Source organism: Lycorma delicatula, chromosome 3 (genome assembly GCF_047948215.1).
Source record: "Lycorma delicatula isolate Av1 chromosome 3, ASM4794821v1, whole genome shotgun sequence".
NCBI lineage: Eukaryota > Metazoa > Arthropoda > Insecta > Hemiptera > Fulgoridae > Lycorma > Lycorma delicatula.
Window position 1 is genome coordinate 84,149,458 of NC_134457.1, and position 18,440 is coordinate 84,167,897.

Sequence of the window (18,440 nt, forward strand, 5' to 3'; positions counted from 1 at the left end):
AAAAAACAGTAAACTTGAGACTGGGATTCAAACTCAAAACCACAGCTCCAGCTGGGCAGTGACAATCACTCCTTTTTTTTTGTCGGCTAGCTATCGACCAATAAAAAATAATTATTTTTCTTTGTTCTGTTTAATTTTTCTTCAATATTTTCTCTTACTTTCGGAGAAGTCCGTTTTCCTCTCATTTAACCAATTATTCCCTAATGATGTTCTTTGAGTTTTTTCTTCCGGGAAACCATTAAATTCTTTAATTTTTTATCAGATAATAAGTCTTATTTAATTCTATTTCTTCTAGATCTTTTTAAGTTTGTCTTCATCAACCTTTATGTTGATCACTTTTCAAATTTAAAAAAATAGGCAATTTTTCGTCATCAATTCTCTGAAGATGGCCATCAAAATTAACTCACATTTTCCTAATTTCATTTGTTATTTTTGGACGAAAGTTGTACAGTTCATTTTTTGATATTATCGCATAATTTTTATTTTTTTTAAGGATTAGACCTATTTTTCTTGGAATTCTTCTTTCTTTTCTAAATTTTTTATTGTAACTTTATAATCTTTAAAAGTAATATTTCTGAGCCATAAAGAATTTTTTGTTTTAATATTGCATTACAGTATCATAATTTAACGTTTTTAGATAATCATCTTTTGTGGTATAAACTCCTAACTTTCATAAAAGCTTTTTTCAATTTTTCTGCTTTTATCTTAACTACCTCTTTTTCATTTTTGAGATTGATGTTTTCTCTAATATATTTAAAGTTATCAGTTTTCTTATAGTTTGGGTAACTTGTTTTTTACGTCTAGTGTATTTTATCATCTTTTGATTTTTCCTTCAGAAGTTCTAATTCATTTAGCCTCATCTAAGTATAGATTTATTATAAATCATTTGCAGAGTCTATAGATGCAATTTATAGAATTGTTCTTCTCAGTTGACCCTATGCTTTTCCATCCTTTCAAAGTTTTCAAGCTTTTTCCATCCTTTAACAATCCATCTCCAAAGTACACAAAAAAGAAAAAAGTGGAGGTAGTCCATCTTCTTGTTTAATTCCAGTTATAATTTTTTTAAATATTTCCAAAAAAATTTTACTTTAAAACTTAAATTTGTTAGTGTTTGCCTGGTTATTTCCACTGTTCTATTTTCTGCTCTAAATTCTTTTAAGATCTAAAAAAGTGATTCTTTATCGAGACACGTAAGCTTTTATCAAATCTACAAAAATCATGTTTCCTTTTTATTAGCTAGTTCTAAACATCTTTCCTTTCTTTTTCCTGTTTAGCCTCTGGTAATCAACTTTCAGATAATACTTCAGAGGATAAATGAGGATGATATGTATGTGTGTAAATGAAGTTTAGTCTTGTCCCTTCTCAGTTCGGCCATTCCTGAAACATGTGGTTAATTGAAACCCAACCACCAAAGAACATCGGTATCCACGATCTAGTATTCAAATCCATGTAAAAATAACTGACTTTAGGATTTGAACGCTGGAACTCTCGACTTCCAAATCAGCTGATTTGGGAAGACGCGTTCACCACTAGACCATCCCGGTGAGTAAGTTCTGAACATCTAATTATCCATTTTTAAATTACAAATTTATTTTGGAAAAGATGTTCTGTTTCTAAAACTTGATTAACATTCTCCAGTCTGATTATCTAATTATTTATTTTAACATTTCAAGAAGGATTTTAAAATTTTGTAGCCTACTGATAAGTGAGAGATCCCTCTGTAGATATTATATTTGTTTTATCTCCTTTTTTTATATGTAAGGTAGAATATTGCCGTTTTAAAATCTTCTGGGATTTATTCAGTTTCCAATACTTTATTTTCAATGATTTTAGTACCTATTTCTATCCTAACTTTTAACATTTCTGCAATTATTTTATTATCAACTGGAATCTTAATATTTTTAAGTTCTTTAATGTATCTTTCAAATGTTTTGAAATGTGGGTTTAAAATTCTCATTTTGAATATTACCGGAGATTAGTATTTTTATTGGTTTTTCATATTTACGAATTTTATTAAGTAGTTTAAGAAAAGTTGACAATTTTATTCTTGTTTATGAAAATTAACATATTTTTTTCTTAAATTAAAGGATTGAGTTGTAAATGTAATTTTTAAAATATCTCTAGTGATCTACAGTATTGCATTTTGAAATCTTCAATTTTTTCTGATTGACTTTTTAAACATTTTTTAACATTAATATTTTAATTTGTTTTTCCTTACAGTGACAATCACATTTTTTTTTAATCACGTATCACAAATACGATAATAAAACATTATTAATGTATTATTGGATTTTAATATTTCCACTTTTTATTTTTTTATTTCACTTGAGCACTTCCTAATTATTTTATCTCATTTAAATAGACTAAAGTTTTAGTTACATAACTTTACCGGTTTATATTTTACGTATAATTAATATTACGTCTTATCTAAAGTTAGTTATTCTCCTCAAATCACGTTTCAGAATATTTTAATCCGTTTATTTATATAAACATTGTGGTGTCTAACTCTTGTTTCTCATTATAGACTCTGTCTATTCTAAGAACACATTTAAACTTCTTAAGACCGTGGTTTTTTTCATTCATTTGACTGGTTTTATCCTCTTCTCCCTTGGTTTCTATTCTTTGTTAAACTTTTAATCTCATCATATAAGCTACATCCTTTATCTTTAATTAATTACTTTATATATTTTAATCTTTTGTTTAACCGTACATTTTAATCCGCTATAGTTCCTCCAACAATCACAATAACAGACTAAATTGGGTGAACCTTTTTAAAGTAGCTTTACCTGCATTATTAATTCAATTTTTTATTACATCCTACCCCAGATTTATCCTTCTTGACCCGGAATAAACAAATATAGAAAAAAAATAAATAAAAATGGTTGGTGGTAACAGGATAATATACTGTTTTTAACTATTATAATCCTGTTATATCTTTGCCAATGAGTTTATAATGGCTATTATCCTTTGCTGTATCATTTCTATTCTATATTCTACTGAATAAATTATTTTTCAAAATTTTACACATAAACTAAAAAAAGGTGCCCGTTTTGAAATATTATTATTTTTTAACAGTTCAATCTACTGAATGCATGACTATTAAAGCACTTAAACATATAATGAAATAACATCTTTTTCTACTACTGATATATAGCAACACGATCTCACAATATCGCTAACGACCATTGTCACAGATGTCGCGATATTCCGTTATTACGTATGTTTAAATGAAATTTTTTGCAAGTATAAAACGCACAAAAAAATTATAAAAATATACCGTATTAGTTATTTTTATAAATAAGTTTTATCATAGTCCTCAACTAACTTTGACCCTGACCTGACATTTTCCGGATAGCGATAATTTTCAAATAGTACTTATTTTAAATAAAAATGATTATTTTGTTGTTCAAAACTAAAATTAACAAAAAACCTTACAACGTTTTTTCATAAAGTTATGTAGAAAAATGTATATAAAAATTAAAAGTTACCCTTGGTGCACCTGTGGCGAAGTGATAATAGGAAAAACAACAGTTTTTCGTAATACTCATCAAAGTTTAATAAACATATACACTGTAATAGTTTCATCTGGTATATCTGAAGTATTGCTGGAGCGTGCAAATACAGCGCATTTGAAAAGTTGCTGTGCACTGGAATGATGGTAGTGTAATGACGAAACTTTCTTAATTATTACCTTTTAGTTTTATTTCATTATTTTATAGAAATAGATATTACAATAACTGGAATATTTTATAAAAGGAGTTGAAAATTATTTCCTCTAATATCAATGTACATGTTTCAATTAGTTTTCAAACACTTTAACTAGCTTTTGTACTGGAATGTTTCTTACTTATGCCGTTATTGCGGTTTTTAGTTGCGTAAATCGTGCGTGATCTGTTGCGATACAATTCTTGTTTCGCTGCTCTCCATAAAAAGTAATCTGAGGGAGTCAGATTGGGCGATCGTGCAGGCCACAAACCCCACAAAATGGTTCGTTCACCAAAAACACTTCGTAAAAAAGTCATTGACCTGTTAGTTGTGTGCGTTGTGGCGAAATTTTGGTGGAACCAACCGTGATTGATTGACACTTTTGTTACCTAACTAATGAGTTTTGTTAAAACAGCACAATAACGATCACTATTAATTGTATATTCAAAAAGATTGGACCCACAACACAATGCCTGTTCTACTCACACCGACCCAGACTTCAATTTTCATCTCGTGAAGATTGTTCGTGTAATTCATGGGGGTTAGTGTCGACCGCAGTCGATAAATTTGTCAATTAATATACCCTCCTAGATGAAGTCACGCTTCATCTGTAAAAACGTAGTGTCAGAAATGCATACGGAATTTTGGTCAATAAAATGTTTAAAACAATAATTTAGTCATTTGGCATGATGATTTGGTTTCAGGTCTCGAATACATTACTTTGTAGAGGAAACGTTTCAGTTCTTTTGTACAACTTTATGTGTGGTAGCAAGTCCGATATCTTGCTGCTGTGCTAACTTACACGTAGACTTTGATAGACTTTTGGCCATAGCATCCAAAATACCAAGCAGCTTCTGTTTGATTAGGTGATCTTCCATTTCGATCACAGTTTTCAACAGAGCCTGTTGCTTGAAATTTTTCGATAAGAGTTCGAATTTGCACTGCGATGAGGAACAGGAGTATTTGGAAACCTTTCAGAAAACTTGTGATTTATTAAATTGGTGTACTTGTCACCTTTAAAAAATATATATTGAACGAGAAAAGTACATTCCTCTACCGAAAGAACCATTACGTGAACCATTACCATTGATTCTGATAAACGAAACGAAACGAAGCACGTTCGATCGCTACTCAACAACTGACATCTTGCTTTATTACTGAGCAACGTCCAACGAACCCACAGGGAAACAAACCTAACGTCGAAAGAACAGAATTCACCACATAATTCTAATGCATACAGGACAGCGACTTTCCGAACGCACAGTAGTATAGAGAAGGCCTTAGGAGATAGTATAAAGAAGGTCTGTAGTATAAAGGAGGTCTAGTATAACGTGATAGGACGTCCTAGGGAGCAGGAAACTTGTCATCGATTCAGGTACCCATCCCCACTCTGTGAACCTCTTTTATAGAAGTAAATTTTCTACAAATTTAACATGTAAAACTGTATTTATTTGTTTTTAAACTACTTATTTTTATTGTTTATATTTTTAAGGCAAGATATTAATTTATTTTTTGTGACAAAATATTAGTGTTAATTACGGCATAAGGAAGAAACATTCCAGTACATCAGCTAGTTAAAGTGTTTGAAAACTAATCGAAACATGTGCATTGATATTGGAGGAAATAATTTTCAACTCCTTTTATAAAATATTCCAGTTATCGTAATATTTGTTTCTATAAAATAATGAAATAAAACTAAAAGGTAATAATTAAGAACTAAAAGGTAATTGTAGACGCAACATTACGCGTGATGAGGTACTTACACCTCTTCATCACGTAATGAGGTGATGAGGTAAATCATCATCTCATGATGATTTACTTCATGATAAATGAAGTATACCATTTTGTGATAAGACATAAACGTGGAGAACTGCTATGCCTATGTTGAATATTATGTTCTGCTATTCAGTTTTAATTAAAGAGACTATTATACGAGTAGATACCTACTCAGAGACAAGGCATAGGTGAATCGTATTTATGTGAAAGTACAGATCTGTTGAATTGTTAAGAGAGCTAATCTGCACACTGGTTCATTGTAATATTAAAAGCTAACGCCTTACTTGTATGAGTACGTACGATTAAAATAATGACATCGAATAAAAAATATAATTCTTACTTTCCTAGATATAGCCTTATTATTGTTACAGCAGCATAGCTCTAAAAGGAAAGATTAACGATCGGCAAAAATGTTGTATATCGGGGTTTTTGGATACGTTGACATTTCAAGATCTCTTCATTCCAAAAACATAAAAAAAGGTTATCGAATTTTCGGAAAATCTATATACGTTCATAACCATGTTAGCTTACATTTTGATTAATATCTCCGGGCTGGCTCAACATAATACCTTAAAAATGCCTACATATACATAAATATATCTATATATTAAATTTTGGATAAAACTAAAAAAGGAGAGGGGTATTCTTCGAAAGTTTTAATTTTGGATTTATTGTATAGTGTTGTAGAAAATAGAGCTTTAATACAATGAAAGTAATAAGTAAGTTGTTTAAACTTCTATTGTTATAAGGCAGTCGGGATTAGTAGTTGAGGATATTCAACATTTTACTAAATAATTTTTGCCTCATATCTCGAAAACCCGTTTAAAAACAAGGTGAGGTTTGGTACAAATATTTTGCTGTATGGGGCCGAAGATGGTATATGCCCCCTGATTTTTAATCTTATCAGATTAGTGAGCATTACAAATTCATATATTTTTTTTTTTTTTAGTAAACTATAAGTTTTTTATCTTTGCTGAATAACATTGCACCTAACTGGAATAAATTTTAGGAGCAAGTAATTAAGCCCCAAACCACAAGGGGCTGAATAGGATCCGTATTAAAATATTTTTTTTTTTAACTTTCATTTTCAAGATTGGAAATCCAACAATATTTAGTATTAAAGAACAGGCGGGAACCTTCTACAAAAAGGAGTTCCGTAGGACCCGACTTAAGGATTTTAAATTAAAATTGATTTTTTTGTAATTTCTAATAATTTATTGGTTTTTCAAGTAGTAGCTGATATTAGAAATCTTACACGAGGGATCATTCGGCAAGGGAGTCAAATAGAACACAAAGTGTTTACTAAAAAAATTTGATTTCGTTTAATCGAAATCATAAGTATGTACATAAGTACATACTTATGTACTGTTTAATTTTGATAATAAGAACATCATTATTTGGTCAAGGGAGTCAACTTTGCCTTATTGTTATTTATTAAGAATTTATATTTTTTTATCAATTTTACTTTTAATTCTGCATAATATTTAATATAAAAACGTAATTTGATCAAGAGGGTGAAATTGGATCAAAATTTGTTTACAAAGAATTTTTATTTTTTTCGCAATGTAATATAAAAGTTGTATAATTAAATTATTAATAATTAAAAAAACTGTATGACATATTTTAGATAAAAATTTGTCATAGGTAAAGCCGGAAAATTTATGCAAATATTTTCCGTCTTCTTTTTCTTTATAGAAATGAAAAAACAACACACTCGGTAGTGATATCATTTATCATTTAAAAAAATATATATTTTAAAATATATCGATCAAATCATTTTTTTAAATGATATATGATATTACTACCGAGTGTGTTGTTTTTTCATTTCTATAAAGAAAAAGAAGACGGAAAAAATATATACATATATATATATTTTTTTTAAATATATCATTTTTTTTAAATTGTTGATTTTTTTTACTTCAAATGTTGAATTTGCCTAGCAGAATTCTTCATTAAATTATTTTAAATACCAATAAATAATACTGTAAGTCAGTTATTTAAAATTTTAAGAATAAAATCTGTGAAAACAAAAGAAAAAGGTTATTTTTTAGTCGGTACTGTAGTTGCATCGGTTCAAGACTGATCCTTTTGACTACCTTGTTCTTTATTCGGTAACGAGTTGTGATAATAGTAAGAAGTCAATTTTTTTCCAAACATCCTTCCTTTGTAATAAGATATTAGTTTTTAATTCCTAATATACAAACCTTTTCTTATCTAGCTTATCAAAGCAAATTTATAATATTTTTAATTTTTAAAATACCATTCCTGACTGAAGTAGCAAGTTGTAAAAAATTAGTTCATAAATTTCTTTTCAGGAAAACGCCCAAATCGACTTAAAATAACTAAATAATTTCATTAAAAAATATATATATATTTAAAAATTATATTCTAGTTTGTAACCGAAAATGATAAAATAATCGATTATAATTATACTAATTCTTAATAAATTTATAGTTTAAATTTATTTAGACTACAACTTATTATTTAAAAATATCCATTAAAAAGTTACCGTTATGTCCAGGTCCTAAGACGGAAGCCGGTCGAGGTGAATCTTGTCTAAGTTCCAATATTCGACTTCTACCGATGTAAACATCGTAAAGGGAAGCTTCACAGTGAATCCTCAATTTTCCTGAGCCCGCCTCCAGCTGTAAATGACTAACTGCCGATTGCAAATCTCCACCGTTATTTTTTAAGTTACTACCTCCTGGCTCAACTTGATAAACTGCAGCTTGTTCCGCCTGATAACAAATAAAGTAAGAATTAAAATAGTTTTTATTATTAACAAATAATTATTATGTTTACAAAAAAAGAGAGAAATTATTACAAAATATGGAGATAAATATTATTTTAGCGGTAAGTACTGTAATTTATCTACTTTTACTTTTCTGGTAATAGTCATACTATACGTACAATATAGAAGATAGTTTCTAAAATTCCTTTTACTTTCCCATTTAGATACCGCTATAGCAGAGCTATAACTCTAGAAGGAAAAGAATTGTAAACGGTTCAATTTGGGCATTGCGGTTTTCACCTGATTTTGACGTTTTGACACCTAAAAAACTCAAAAAACCGGATGGAAATTTTCCGGATATTAATGTTCGTATTTACGTGTATTCAGTGTGGCCTCTAGATCACCTTATATCTCCAGAACTACTGGACCGATTTTCACCAAATTTAGTCACGATTACTTCTATATATGAGACATTGATGCCATTAAATGTTCAACTTAAAAGGTCAAGGGGGTGAGCTGTAGAGCAACATAATTCTCAATATATCGAGATTTCGCGTAATTAAGATCATTTTTTTTCTTAGGCACATTTGTTAACAATTAAAACATGACAATATTTGCAAAAAATGTTTGCAAAATCGCACCTCCACCCCATAAAATTCTCTAAACTACTGCTATGTTGTAACGTCACAGGTGAGCGGTAGAATTAAATAAATGATTAATACTTAAAGTGTAAAACGTAATTCGCTCTGGCTGGGTCTCGAACTCGATCGCGCGGTTGACTCGGTACCTGGTGCGTTAAGCCTCGCGGCTACACCAGTCTGCCGACCGTACAAGCGAAATTTGTTTTATATAAGTCGTGAAATTACATTAGTTTAGTTAGTACCGACCGTCGCCGCTAGTACCACCACAGTTGCGCGAATTAAATACGGATGTGCTCGCGTTTTAGTTAGAATCATTGAATTAAATAAACGAAAAATTATTATATTTAAATATTATAATTATTTTAAATTAAGTTGTTTGTGTATGCGTGTGTAAACCATGCATCAGATACATCTGTGTTAGCTTTTTTTCAATGAACTGATTGTACAGTTGCATATCATTATTCCAAGCTCAAAAAACTGCAGGTTATAATCAACTCTTCAAATAATACTTTCACTTTATTCACCGTAGGGAACTGGCTGTTTAATTAACAGTAATGTTGTTAAAGAAAGCAGTTATGACTGCTAAGCTGAAGTTTTTGTTTTTAAATCCATCAACAACTCTTTTCTGTGAAAAATAAAATGTGTTATATAAACTGCCTCCACTCACTTGAATATGTTTAAAGTATAATTTTATTTGTCTTTCATCATTGCAAAGTATTGTAATGATTACACCCAGTAGAGCGTATAAAAAATAATATCAGGGTTTTAATTTGTTACATTATTTCTTGAATGAAGATTGAAGTCGTTAAATCTTTGGACGGGATCGGTTGAATGATGTTTTCTTCGACTACTGGACTGGTCGGCATGGACCCGTTTACAGAGCTTGTTTGTGGTGGTCTCTAAGACAACCGATCTTACCTCATGTGATTTCTTCCTTTTAGGTTTTCTAAAGAATCTTGCTTATGAATCTCTACTATCTATCGATTATCCGATTTTATTGGATTGAAGCAGTTGTCTGTACCTCCATTACTCCAGATATACAGATTAAAGTATGAGGTGAACTCTTTTATCGGTTGGATTAGTGCTGCACGAGGAAAGGTGCTCACATCAAACAGTTATAACGTAAAACTCTTAAGAGTTACCCTTTCATGTTATTTGTGATTCATTATTACAAGTCAAAGGGCGGAGATATTAAATAATTTATGTTTTTTTTTGTGTACTATATATATAGTATACGGGATTTTTATAAACACACACATACATACATATATATATATATATATATATATGTAAAATAATAACTAAACTCTATTCTTTGGTTAGACAAATATAAAAAAAAAAACTTAATAAGTTAGAAAATTATCCAAATTAATAGAAAATTTTCTAATGCAATTCAATAGGTCAACAATCAAACAAACAAAATAACAAAAGCAAAAGCAGAAAACCTCGACGTTTGGTCCAAGGTGTAGGATGACAATAAAAAACATCAGCAAACACCTATAAACCCCCCACCAACTAATCAAATAAAATCCAAAAACACCCACTACTAAAAACGATTACGGGAGATGCACAACTAGATGTTACAACAATCCTAAATCAAAAATTTCAACATTCTACACATAATCGTTTTTGAGTTATGCGAGATACATACATACATAAATACATACGAACGTACAGACATCACGCCGAATCTAGTCAAAATGGATTCAGGGATGGTCAAAGTGGATATTTCCGTTGAAGTCTGGAAACCGAAATTTTTCGCAATTACAATGCTTCGTTTACTTTGTACAAGGAAGTAAAATGCTACCACTTACTTATATTTTTAATACTTTACCTCTACTTTTAATATTTATTTATTGCATTGTATGTAATAAAATTTATTCAATAGATTATATTGGAGATAAATATCTTTAAATAATTTAATGATCAATTTTATTATCCATATTTATATTTTTTCTTTAATAGAAATTTATATAATTCAATTTTATTATTCATTTTTAAGAAATTTTGTTTTTATCTATAAGGAAACTCTATCTTCCTGACTAAAACTTTTGAAATATTAATTAATATTTTGATCATAAAATAGTTCTGGAAGCAATTCTTTTGAAATACAATTAAAATTTTATCAAATATTTATATCTTCAATATTTACATTTCACCGTATAGACTGATTTCAATGATCATGTTTTAATCTATAGAGGAACTTGAAATTTACTTTAGTAGTTTCTTTGTTTTCTTTTTTATGATTTAAGAGAAAGATGTATATTTTTTGGATTACATTGTCTACAAAAAAAAAAAAAGTAAATATATTCGAATTATTTTTTTGCCCGAACGTTTCAGAAAATTAATTGAATAACTTAAAATAATACACATATGTTGTATATAAATTCCCCCTCCATTTTTTTCTGTAAATTTTAAACAGTATTTACAGCTATTTTGGACAAAAATATTATTCTTTAACCTATTCTAAAATTTTGTTTAGAATATATCTTCTTGTTTCTGCCGTATTAAACTAAACTCTACTTTTATTAAGCGGCAATATGAACATAAGATAAATAATTTCGATGTAAGATTTAATGAAAAAATCTATGGAAAATCCGTGCATTGACATCATCACTATTCGTTTTTAAGATATTTGCTATTAAAATGCCTATTGACTGAGGATGCTTATTTATTAATTTTCGATACCTAAATTTTGTCAAAAATAAATAAATCAGGAAAAAATAAAAGTCACTTCCTTTTCTGAAATTAAAAATATTTTAAAAAAATAATTATATTTAATAAAAAGAAATTGACATTTTTATTAATTTTTTATTGATGATTCTGTTAAGATCGCAGGGTCCTCAAAATGAAATCCTTCTTATCTCTAGGTAGTAGGTAAACATCCCAGTAGCGTAAAATTTAGAGAAAGTTCTGGCAGTTCCACTGACCTTCTTCGATCTATCGATATTTCTGGAAATTCAACGTTTAAGAATTCTCTTACTTCTATATTGAAGCAGGGTAATTCAACATCTTATTAGAAAACGGTCTTATCTTGTAAGCAGTTCTTTCCGGGTGATCAACCGTAATGCTTCTGATCACTGGCTTCTAATTTTTTCCTTAACATCTGTAAATACTCAAGATTCTAAAAGATTTTCATTAATAAACAAGGCCCGATTATATGATTACCTAGAATGGCAACCCAAATGTTAACTTATTCAGTTTATTGGGTGTTAGATTTAAGTGATAAATTTGGATTATTGTTATCCCATTACCTGCAATTCTTTTTGTTAACAATAGAGTTTTTTAAAAAAAGCATATCTATCACTGGAGCAAGAATTGTGGTCAAATAATGAGTTATTTATCATAATATTATCCATTTCAATACAAAATTGAATCCGGCAATGAGAATCATCTTCATTAAAAGTTAAAGGTTTAAAAGTTAAGTTAGTATTTCTTGATTAGATGCATTTTGTACAAATGGAATTGCTTTGGTTTTAAATCGTTTCTTATTGAAATATCTATTACTTATTACCAATAATTTTAGTAGATTAGGATTTTCCCAAACCTTTCAAAAATAAATAATTGGCTTCTTGCCAATAATTTCTGTTACTTGCAAAAAAACAAAACATTTTTTATTTCAACTGTATGTACTAATGAGATTCCAATAGGGAATCATGAATATTCACTGAGAAAAATGAAAAAAAAATTATGTAAAAATATATTAATTTAGTAATAATATAGTAATCAATTACTAACTGAAAAATAATCATCATTTAAATTGTAACTTTTGTTATAGAATTACATTATTACTCAAACTAATCCATAATGATATTTAAAATATTAGCTATTAATTAATACCAACGTTTTTATTCAAACGGTTCAAAGGATTTTAAGAGAAAATCAATGCATAAAAAATGAAAAACTTCATAATTCTAATCTTTATTACTTCATTGTATAAAGTAAAGGAAATATTGTGGTCGCGAAAAATTTCGGTTTTCAAATTTCAACGGAAATATCCATTTTAGCTAGTTTCGGCGTGATGTCAATACGTATGTATGTACGCATGTATCTCGCATAACTCAAAAACGATTAGCCGTAAAATGTTGAAATTTTGGATTTAGGAGTATTGTAACATCTAGTTGTGCACCTCGCCTTTTTATTGCAATTGACTGGGCCAAAAGTGTCCAAAAAAGCCCAAAATCCAAAATATTTGGATTTTGGACCATTTCTTAACTGCAATAATAAGCCCTCATTGAGAGCTTTTTAGCGATATGTTGTGTTAGTGGTTCTTGTTTTCATTAATTCCAGAGTTACATCCAGATAAAATTTTATTATTGAAATATTTGAATCTTATAAGGAAAGGCACATCCGTTCGAATACGACTTCATATACATTTTTTTTAAATTTGTTTTTAATTTAAATATATATTGATTTATAAATAATTATTAACCTCTAATTGTAAATATTTAATAATAACAATAAAAAAAAATGAAAATAATCAGAAGTCAGTAGTGAAATAAAATTGTATGTACTTTTCATTTTAATCCAAAAATGTTTACTGAGGTTAATTATTAATAAATTAATATTTTTAAATTAAAAAAATAAAAAATAAAAATATATGCATATGAAAGTCGGATTCGAACCGATATGTCCATGGTTACGGATCCGACACGTTCTCACTTACACCACATAACTACTTGAACGACGTGAAACAAAATTAATAAATAAACTAAAATAAAATGCTGATACGGACGCCACGAAAAAATGTGATACAATGTGGTACCTACGACAATGCAATTATGTAACTGTGCACTTTATTAAAAAATGGGAGGATCGTATCAGACTTTCAAACGTAATAAGTTGTATAAAAATGTGTATATGTTATTTAATATGCGAAGAAGGAAGTAATACGGTATCCACATCAGATTTTTTTTATGTATTTTTGTATTTATAAAACAACCACCCCCAGTCAGTTTTAAAGATTAATATATATAGATACATAATATAAAAATTGATTGAGTTACCAATGTACAATTTACGCCAATGACTTCTTTTTTGTATCAAAATGATGAGTCACATGACTGTAGTGTCATTTAAAAGTTAAACTTGTATACGATACAGCGGAAAAAAGGTAGTTGCAAAAAGTTTAGAATAGCGTAAAAAATAGTATTTACGTCCAATATCGTTATGAGATCAATCATAATTTTCTTACTTAACAATTATAAAATTGATGGAACTGAATTATATACAGAATGTGTACATGCTAAATATAAAAGTACATAAATTACATTGATATTCCACCCCATAGACACCTTAGTTCAAGCAAATAATAGTTTATTTACTTCCACATTTCATTTTTTATTTCTATGATACAGGTTTTATTGTTGTATTTTTTTTTCATTTGTATATATGAAATATATATATTTTTTATATTTGTATATATTAAATATAAATAAAACCAAATATTATAAAAATTTATAAACATAAAACCAAATAATTTTAAACAAAATTTTTAAATGTAAAATAAAAAAAGGAAGACTTTTACAGTTGTCTTTAAATTTCATTTGTTGAATCGGTGGAAAATTATTTATAATTACAAATTGATAGGTTATTTTTAATTAAAAACTTCAAAAACCCACCGGATTGTGTACTGATAAATCATCAGTTGCTTTTATATAGAATATAATACTAAATCATGGACACCGGTATATTTTTGTGGTTGGATTTCAATTAATCACACATCTCAAGAATGAGGCCTGAGGTTTGCCTGAGGTTTTACAAAACCTCAGGCCGACATTCACCGGTAAAATTACATTACAGTGTTAAGTCACTAAAAACTTTTAATTGTTGATGCGACTACAAATAAAAATATTAAAGTCAAAATTTAGGTAAGAATTTAAAATGCTTTTGTTATTTTTGCATGATTTTTTTAAGACTTTTTAATTATTCATTAGTTGTGAACTTTGTAATCTGCACTGATTAAAGTTTTTCCACTGCTTTTCTCTATCGGTCCAGATAAATGCTGGAGTCTGGAATAATTTATTTAATAGCATAGTTGTACAAGGTATTATTATTTTGTTACAAACCGTGTAAAATTCATTTATTTATCTTCAAAAGTATCGTATTTTATTACGAATATAATCTTTATTATTAATGATAAATTAGATCAACGGCTTCATTTGTGTTTTATTAAGAAATTCTTAGCTTAAATTTAAAAATATGATAAACATTAAATATTATCATTCAACAAGAAACAACTTTACATGATATTATGAATACGTCGACTTACGTTTGGCTGTATATATGTAAGTATATATTTGAATTACGGAGGGCCGGTGATGTTGCACAATAGAATGTAAAGGTAGTTATGTAAGATGTGGGTTCAGTTTCTCCAGGTGTATTGATATAAGGCAGGTTTAGTTCAAAGTTTTGTTTACAAGGATGATAGAAGGAAGAAATAATGAGACGAAACGTTCTATTCGTACATAATATGAACATCAAAGAGTTTAAGTTACAAGTTTGATTCTGCGTTCTATTCATTTTATATTAGTATACTCATGTATGTATTTATGTACCTACATCTGTATTTACGTAAAATATATATAACTAGTAATAATAATTCAAACTAAAAGAACGATTTGTTGAGACTTATTTTGTGTACCGCCGTAGAAAAAATAAAATTTCAGTATATAATATCTGTGTAAACAAGTAACTATTTTGTTTTCACTTCTTTTAAATAAAACCGACATTTACGAATGAATAAAGTACGCGTTTAATTTGAGAAAAAATATTATTTAATCACACCCTATGAAGAGCAGAAGTAAATGTTTAAAAATTTAGCTTCCATGGGGAAAGGTATATCGAGACCATGTGGAGATTAGTTGTTTTAACTCCTCCTAACCGTCCGCAGTCAGACAACTTGCTATTAAGACGGAGTGAAGATACACCACCGGGTCATATGCGGTTTCCCCAAGGCTCTGTTCTGAGCCCATGAAGATGCACCCCCGGGTCATATGCGGTTTCCCCAAGGCTCTGTTCTGAGCCCACTGCTATGGATTTTGACATACGGTGGCGTGCTACGGCTTTTTACTGTTGTTCCTTTTAAGACTGAAAGATTCTAGGTAGAAAAATTTCAGGTAATATTACTTTTTAATAACATTACTACGCTAGAATAGCGTAGTAATGTTTCAAAGAATTTGAAACTAGTTCAAACAGTTTCATTTTATACTGGAATTGCATTTAGAATATAAGTAACATTTCTTGATTTTTGTGTATGTCTAGATAATTATGTTTAATTGTTAACCAGATTTTATTTTTAATTTCAGTGTTGAATTATTACTTAAAATTTAATCTTTAAAAAAAGATATAAATATATACGATTTGTTAAAATGATCAATAAACTATATTCTAAAATTAATTATCTATATTTAGGCTTAACCATTTATTAGTGATTAGGGAATATTTCAGTATATCTAGTCTTTTCTTCTTCAAGTTGAACAAATTCTCTTCTTTTTCAATTTCTTTTGTTGTAACATATCGATTACCAAGTATTGAATGTCTCTCTGTTGCTTTATCATCTTTGTCGACCGCATTTCTAAGACCCTGAGTAGTGGTAATAGTAAACCGAATGTTTCGACTCTTTAAGATTCTTCTTCAGGCTCTCTTCTACCATCTATCTTCCCTTTCAATATCGGCTTTAATTTTACCGTTCTTAATTTCTCATTACGTGGACAAAAAAATTCATTTTTACCGGTTCTTCTTTGAACGCTTTATTATTAATAACATACTCTCGCTGACGCATATTTTAAGAATACGCGTATAAATTTGCTCTGAATTTTCTCCCATTGTGGTTTAGACTAACTGTAGAGGCCCAATTTCAAAACATAAAACATAGCGCTTCATTAGTTTGATTTTTATCCTATTATTAAAAGGATGACTGTATAAAAAAGTGGTATCTTAAAAAGGCTGTAATAATAACTTTACCTACTCCAATTTTATTTCTGAAGAATTATCCCACTACGAGATCTTACTTTTGTCATGTAATCATGCATATGATAATTATTTTCTATTTAAATGTAGTCCAAAACAAGCCTTCACAATTTAACCGGATTTTAAAAATTATCATAAGTATCCTCGCTTATAGGTAAATAGTGTTAGCATACTGAAAGTAAATCCTCAAATTTCTTAGTAAACCTAGTAAGAACTTTCATAAGGCCATTCGTTGTTTATTTTTACTTTCCGGGCTACGTTATGTTTAGATATGAAACTGTCTTAACTATAAAAGGGAGAATATTCTAATCTAGTCAAACTCTGCTTAATGTCGAGGGTTTGCAGATCTTGACATTTCACAACTCCCTCTAACCAATAAATAGACTATTAGAATTGAAAAGTTCTGGAAGGATCTGTACAGACTGGATAAAGTGTTCTGGATGAAATTTTGCACAATAATGTTTTTACGAGGCATTGATGTGATTTAATTTTGGTCACAAGAGTGGCTTTTTGGGTCCCGTAAAATTTCACTCAAAGGGTAACTAAACTTTTTTCCCTTTAATTTAATGTTTTTTAAGATACTTTCTGATCATATTTGCTCTTTTTCAAACTCCCTTCCATAAAGTGAAAGAAAGCAAAAAAACCTTTCGTTTCCTTTTTTATCTTTTCTGGACTCAAATCACATTCTTGTACTAATTAGATGATTCCATTACATTATTATATAATGGAACTTTTATTACGTATTTGGGAAATTTCATTAAGGGGTGGGAAATAATAAGCCTATTTCTTTGGCGTTTTTTCAGCAGTTATCGTTTCAGTTGATATTTTCAGACTGAATTACATGATTTTTTATGAATTTTTTTTACGATAATAGTTAAAAATGGGCCTTTTAAACCAATTAATTTTGGTTGCAATTTAACAAGGGTGTGAGGAATTACAGTAGCAATGGTTTCCATACAAGTTTGCATAATAGTGGAATAATTTTTTTTACATAATTCTTTATCTGCGTATTTACAAACTTTAATTTTTCGCTTAGTTCTTCTAAATAATAGTCTGTTGAGGGTTTTTTTAAGAATAACTTTAAATTTTTTCGTTTATGAGAGTGACTTTTGTGTTATTGCACGTTAGTGCAATATGATATTTGTTAATTTTTTGACAAAGAATTCTGCGATGATATGGAAATAAAATTATTTTTTTTATTTTTTACCTCCTTGGTAAAAAATTAACGAGCCTTCAGTAAGAAATATAATTTGTTTACATCAAAAATTAATTTAAATGTCAGGAAAAGATTTTTGAAAGTGTATGTTTGGAGTGTCGCTTTATATGGAAGTGAAACTTGAACAATCGGAGTATCTGAGAAGAAAAGATTAGAAGCTTTTGAAATGTGGTGCTATAGGAGAATGTTAAAAACCAGATGGGTGGATAAAGTGACAAATGAAGAGGTATTGCGGCAAATAGATGAAGAAAAAAGCATTTGGAAAAATATAGTTAAAAGAAGAGACAGACTTATAGGCCACATACTAAGGCATCCTGGAATAGTCGCTTTGATACTGGAAGGACAGGTAGAAGGAAAAAATTGTGTAGGCAGGCCACGTTTGAAATATGTAAAACAAATT

The 18,440-nt window shown here is 28.9% G+C and overlaps 1 protein-coding gene across 1 annotated transcript in view; it reads right to left on the minus strand.

Moving 5' to 3' along the window:
• LOC142320924 (synaptogenesis protein syg-2-like) overlaps nucleotides 1-18,440 on the minus strand; it is a 900,325-nt gene that overhangs the window by 81,225 nt on the left and 800,660 nt on the right. The window contains exon 5 of the mRNA XM_075358908.1: nucleotides 7,991-8,219. Coding sequence (XP_075215023.1) covers nucleotides 7,991-8,219 — 229 coding nt within the window. The remainder of the gene's footprint in view (nucleotides 1-7,990; nucleotides 8,220-18,440) is intronic.